This window comes from Arachis stenosperma, chromosome 3, assembly GCF_014773155.1.
Source record: "Arachis stenosperma cultivar V10309 chromosome 3, arast.V10309.gnm1.PFL2, whole genome shotgun sequence".
NCBI classification, from domain to species: domain Eukaryota; kingdom Viridiplantae; phylum Streptophyta; class Magnoliopsida; order Fabales; family Fabaceae; genus Arachis; species Arachis stenosperma.
Window position 1 is genome coordinate 165539862 of NC_080379.1, and position 5697 is coordinate 165545558.

A 5697-nucleotide genomic window follows, 5' to 3' on the forward strand; every position below is an offset into this window, starting at 1 on the left:
TTGATAATTATCATTCATCAATGGTTTCTTTAATTTGGGAACATAATATTTTGATAATTCAAACGTTTTTGTCCAACATAAAATAATTTAGGGACCTAATTAAAAAAAATATAAGAATTTAATTATAAATTTGGCGAAACTATATAGATCACAGAGTAATTAAATTTTAAATTTTTTTATTGTAAAAATATTTTTTAACCTTTATTTTTTGAAGGATTTAAAAATTAAAATTTATAATTTAGAATTTAAAAATTTAGTATTTAGCATTTATAATTTTAAAAAATAATTGATATTAAATGAAAAAAATATATATATTGCTAGTTGAACTCTTTTATCTAACAGTATTAGATTTTATCTAAAAGTAAAAGTATGTAATAAGGGAGTGAGAATATGGCATTTTATCACTTTTGAGTATAAAGAAACTTGTAAGAAAAGCCAAGTGTTCATTGTGTACATATGACTGCTCCATTCCCTGTTTCATTCTTGATAAATCTAAATTCGGTTCTATATATAGTGGCAGATTATGCTATTAGATTCATCCACAACAATAATGAAACATTTAAAAGAAAATCAATATAACTTTTCAGAGAATACAGAATTGTAATTTGTGATGTTTGATGAGGTGAAACTTTAATACACAACCATAGAAGAGTAATTAATACTGATCTGTAGTTATTCTTTACAAATATTCCCATTGACTCCATCAATATAATAAGGGAATATAAGTTTCATTCTTTAACTCTATTCAAATTGTATCAAATTCTATATTATTTCTCTGTTTTTTTCTCATCTATCTATTTGGAGCAGAATAATAATGTTGCTTTCCTTCAAAGAAGGAATCACATTCTCTCTTGAATTTTTCTTTTCCTTTTTTCGGTTTCATCGGAAAAGCTTCTTCTAGGTGGCAAACACCAAAAGGCTAGTACCATGCAAATCAATTCACTACTGTCGGGTTTCGAATCTCGCTTTGTTCATGTAGTAATTCTCAAATGGAATTTCAACCTGTAATGAATTAGTCTTTAACTTATCGAATTTAGAAAAATCGTAGAAAAAAAAAAACTAAAATGAGATGTTTTATTTATACTCAATTCAAATTTATATAGAAGAAAATGAGAATGCAAAAAATTCTTAAAATCTAGTTATGGGTGCAAATATCCAAAAGCTTCTTCCTTGATTGAACAATGTCATCAAAGAAATCATCAAGTTGCCCTGTTATAGTCTCAAGACCACATCTCAAAAACCCAAAACAATGCTTCAAATTCTCAACTTTCTCTTCAATCACAACCTCTTCATATTCTTCTTCATACACCACTACTCTCTCCAACTCCACTTTCACTTCCTCCATGGCAACCTTTGCTTGTGTGAATTCATGTAGCAAAATCCCTGCCTGCCCATTATTATTAATCTCATGTTCAATCTCTTCTGCAACCTTGTGCTGCAACCTTCCCATTGAAGCCATGAAGTTTGATCCAAAACCCATGTTGTTGTTGTTGTTGTTGTTGCCTTCATGATGATGATGATGATCATAACCTGTTTGTTGAAATGCAAAGCAAGAAGAAGAGCAACAATATGCAACCCCACATAGGAGAATCATGAGGAGCAATGAGCTAACACTCTTCATTGCATAAAGAACACCTCTGAATCCATTGAACTCATTCAACTTTGACTCAGTTGTGATGCTCTTGTTTATACATTCACACAATGGTTGAATCCTTGTCTCCATCAAGCTCTTGTTCTCCTCTTCCAATCCTAGAATCTCCCTTTGACAAACCTTTATTGCCCTAATAACCTGCACATACATAAGAACATTAGACAATATTGTTAAAAAACTATATATTTCTATGTGGTCTCTGCTGCCATGATTGATTTGATTTTAAAGAATTGTGATCATGGCAACCTGATGTGAAAGCTCAGGAGTGAAGTGATGGTAGTTATCCATTGAGGAAGCTATATTGGAGGCAGAAGAGTAATAGTTTTCCATTCCAGAGATGGCAGATTTGAGGGCATGACACACATCCCAAAGCCTAGAGCTTTCATCCATGTACTCATCAAGCCATTTTCCTCCAACAGGCAAGCAAAGCCTCTGGACAAGAATGGTTAACTGTGAATGAAAAGATTGTAGAGATGAAAGAACCTTTGACATGAACTGCATAGACATGAAGTTGTTGTTGTTCTGGTGAAGGTTGTTGAGTCCTTGAGTAAGGAAGTTGTAGAAGCCATTGACAGAAGAGTTGTTGTTGTTGCATGGAGAAGCCATAAGCAAGATTAATAAGAGAAGAAGAAATAAGAAAAGAGAGAGAAGGGTTCTGAAGGAAAGTTGATGGAGATTGATGAGGTTTATATATAATTGGAAAGGTTAAGGAAAAATGGGATTGAGGGCAATGGAAGAAACGAAAGTTGGTAGTTTTTAGAGAGATTTCATTGATTTAACTTTGTGTGGTGAAAGTTACTCTATGTTGGGTGCAATTATGGCTGTTTCCTTTACAAAGTGGAGAGGATGATTGAGAATCTATTGTTTTCTTAATTCTTTTTAGTTGAAACTGAAGTGCAGTTAATTTTATGTAAAATTAATAGTTGATGGTTGAGAGTTATTTAAATAATAATTTAGTTAAACATATCAAATTATTTAACGATTTTTAAAATTTTATTTAAAGTTAACTGTATTTAAATTTTTATTTTTTTATTTTTTTTATATAAAATAGTCTTCTATTAATGTAAACAGATTGTGAGGGGAAAGAAAAAGAGTAATGCTTCTTACAAGACAAAAAAAAAGGTATTAATTCCTTAAGAGTAATATTATTACAAAATGTAAAATGCATGTGTAATGAAAAATATAACTAATAAATTAGTTAACTAATAGTCTGACTGATCGGATAATGAATTAGATTCTAACAATTATGATCGGTGAAAAAATTTGACTTAGATCTTTTTGGTGAGATGAGGTTAGGAAAAGAAGAGGAGTCTATTGTGTATTTATGTTTGTTTTTATAATTAATTTTATTTACTTCTTTGTTTCTATAATAAAAAAATTGTGTAACAAAATAAAAATATATAAATTTATTTTAAATAATTAACAAAAATAAAATAATATATTTTATTAGATATTCATCTTTTGATATTTCTTTTTGCAATTTATTTTGATTTTGGCTAAGAAAGAGACGTACGTTAAGTCGTTAATAAGATCAGTATTCAATCATATACAAGTTACAATGTATTTTCTATTTTTAGTTAACACCCAACAATTTCATTTTATTAAATGAATAAAGGACGGTAACATGACATACACATCTACAATGTAAAACATATTATAATTTGATATTTTATGAGTAAATTAATTATTTAATCATTTTAAATTGAATAGCATCTAAATTTTATTCTTTATTTTTTTTTCAAAATTTATTTAAACAAATAAATAACTTGATTATTTGATTTTAATATCTATGGTCAATAATGATAAAATCAATACTCAACAGTATAAAAATTACAATGCACTTTCTTTTTTTAGTTAGTGTCCAATAAATTTATCCCTTGTACATATTATACAATAAATTACTATACTTATTGTATTATTTTTTTTTTATTCTTAAACTGTCCAGTTCATCCTTCGGAACCATATCCCATTCCGGATCTGATGAAATAGGATGAATTGAGACCCAACAATAAAATTTCGAATAAAAAAAGGGAATAAAGATAGAATAAAATTAAGAATATATTACAATAGAATTAAACAGAATTTATAGAATATAATATTCATTATATTATATATATTTTATTCTTCATTTCTCTCAAATATTTACTTAAATAAATAAATTAATTAATTATTTGACTTTAGCATCTATAGTCAATAATAAGATCAGTACTCAGTGCAGTGTGGTATATAAATTACAATGCACAATCTCTTTTTAATTAACACTCAACAATGTAAATTTTGTTATCTGTAAAATAAATTATGTGAAGATTTTTCTTGTAACGATCTAATATTTAGTATGCTATGATCATAATAAAAATTAGGCGGAACTTCAAAGACTTGGGAGGAGGATTTTAACATAAAAATTTTATAGTAATATTTATATTAAAATAAAATTTATAAATATACTTATTTTAAAATTTATTACTAATATGACAATAAATAAATAACTATGGAGACAGATATTATAAAATACTTTAAAATTTTCAGAATTTGAATATTTCAGAATTTAAATGGTAAAATAAATTAAATATATAGATAAAAAATTAATTTTATTATGAAAATTAATTTTACTATAACTAATTCAAACATTAAAATTATAAAATCTAGTTGATAATGAGAATAATAAATAATAATGAGAATGAGATTTTAATTTGTATAAATAAGCTAATAAGACTTTTAATTTGTAAAGTCTATTGAAGTTCAAATATAAGATATTATTGTAAAATAAATAACTATATAGATAAAAAAATTAATTTTAATACAACTAATTCCAACACTAAAGTTCAAAATTCTGATTGATAATAAGAATAATAAATGATAATGAAAATGAGATTTTAATGTGTATGAATAAACCAACAAAATTTTTTATTTGTGAAAGTCCATTCAAGTCAAATTTAAAATATTAATGCTTAAAATTTAAAATAATTAAATAAATACAGAAAATGAGAATTAATCCCACGAGTCTAATATGAAAATATAAAACATAAATTAATTGAATCAATTTTGTTTTTTTTTATAGTAATATTACTAGTTTTTTTATAAAAATTCTGGTAGTTTCCATAGTCAAACTAAGCTCTGTCTATGGAGAAAGGTGTTGTTGGATGATTGAATCCAAATCCAACCTTGCAAACTGACTCTAGTTGAGAGTCTTCAAATTATAGGGTGTTCAATTTATCACTAGGCTATGATACTTTTTAGTAATAAATATGCTATTTAATTAATATATAATTAAAAATATAATTAAATTATTTTATATTATTTTAATTTTATACTCATTTATTTTTAAATTAATTATATTTTTAATTATAAATAATTAGTATAAATATAAATTTTATTAAACACTTATCAAAAGAAAATAAATATTTTTACTTATTATAACATGATTTTTTTATGATTACATAATATTTATTAATCTTATTTTTTAATAATTGCACATAATATATAACAATATAATAGGTATAGAATAATTATTTTATATAAATATGCTAGTTAATTAATATATAATAAAAAAGTATAATTGAATTATTTTATATTATTTTAATTTTATACTCACTTATTTTTAAATTAATTATATTTTTAATTATAAATAATTATTATAAATATAAATTTTATTATACACCTACCAAAAAAATAAATATTTTTATTATTTATAACATAATTTTTTTATGATTACATAATATTTATTAATGTTATTTTTTAATAATTACTGATAATATATAACAATATAATAGGTATAAAATAATTAATAAATGATAATGAGAATGAGATCTTACTTTATACAAAAAAGTCACTAAAACTTTTAATTTGTGAAAGTCCATTGAAATCAAGTTTAAAATATTAATGCTTAAAATTAAAAATGATTGAATAAAGGTAGAAATTGAGAATTGATCCCACAAGTCTAATATAAAAATATAAGACATAAATTAGTTGAGTCACATTTATTTTTTTATAGTAATATTATTAGTTCTTCAATAAAAATTTTGGGAACTTCCATGGTCAAACTATGT

At 24.4% G+C, this 5697-nt stretch overlaps 1 protein-coding gene across 2 annotated transcripts; it reads right to left on the minus strand.

Moving 5' to 3' along the window:
* Window positions 1-1089: 1089 nt before the first annotated feature.
* Window positions 1090-2374, minus strand: LOC130970489 (uncharacterized). Of its 2 annotated transcripts, none has more exons than XM_057896588.1 (2): window positions 2135-2374; window positions 1090-1789 (listed from the first exon to the last, which is right to left on the minus strand). In XM_057896588.1, exons 1-2 carry the CDS (start codon window positions 2255-2257, stop codon window positions 1136-1138), a joined length of 777 nt encoding a protein of 258 aa, XP_057752571.1. In that variant the 5' UTR covers window positions 2258-2374; the 3' UTR covers window positions 1090-1135. The 2 variants fall into 2 exon arrangements, with proteins under 2 accessions (XP_057752571.1, XP_057752570.1); XM_057896587.1 differs by having other exon boundaries at window positions 1898-2374.
* Window positions 2375-5697: the final 3323 nt, after the last annotated feature.

Excerpts from the sequence above, each read along its gene's own strand:
- LOC130970489 (XM_057896587.1), bottom strand. The coding sequence starts at position 2,257 with ATGGCTTCTCCATGCAACAACAACAACTCTTCTGTCAATGGCTTCTAC. Across the intron at positions 1,790-1,897 it reads CTCCTGAGCTTTCACATCAG|GTTATTAGGGCAATAAAGGT; the intron begins GTTGCCATGATC and ends ATGTATGTGCAG.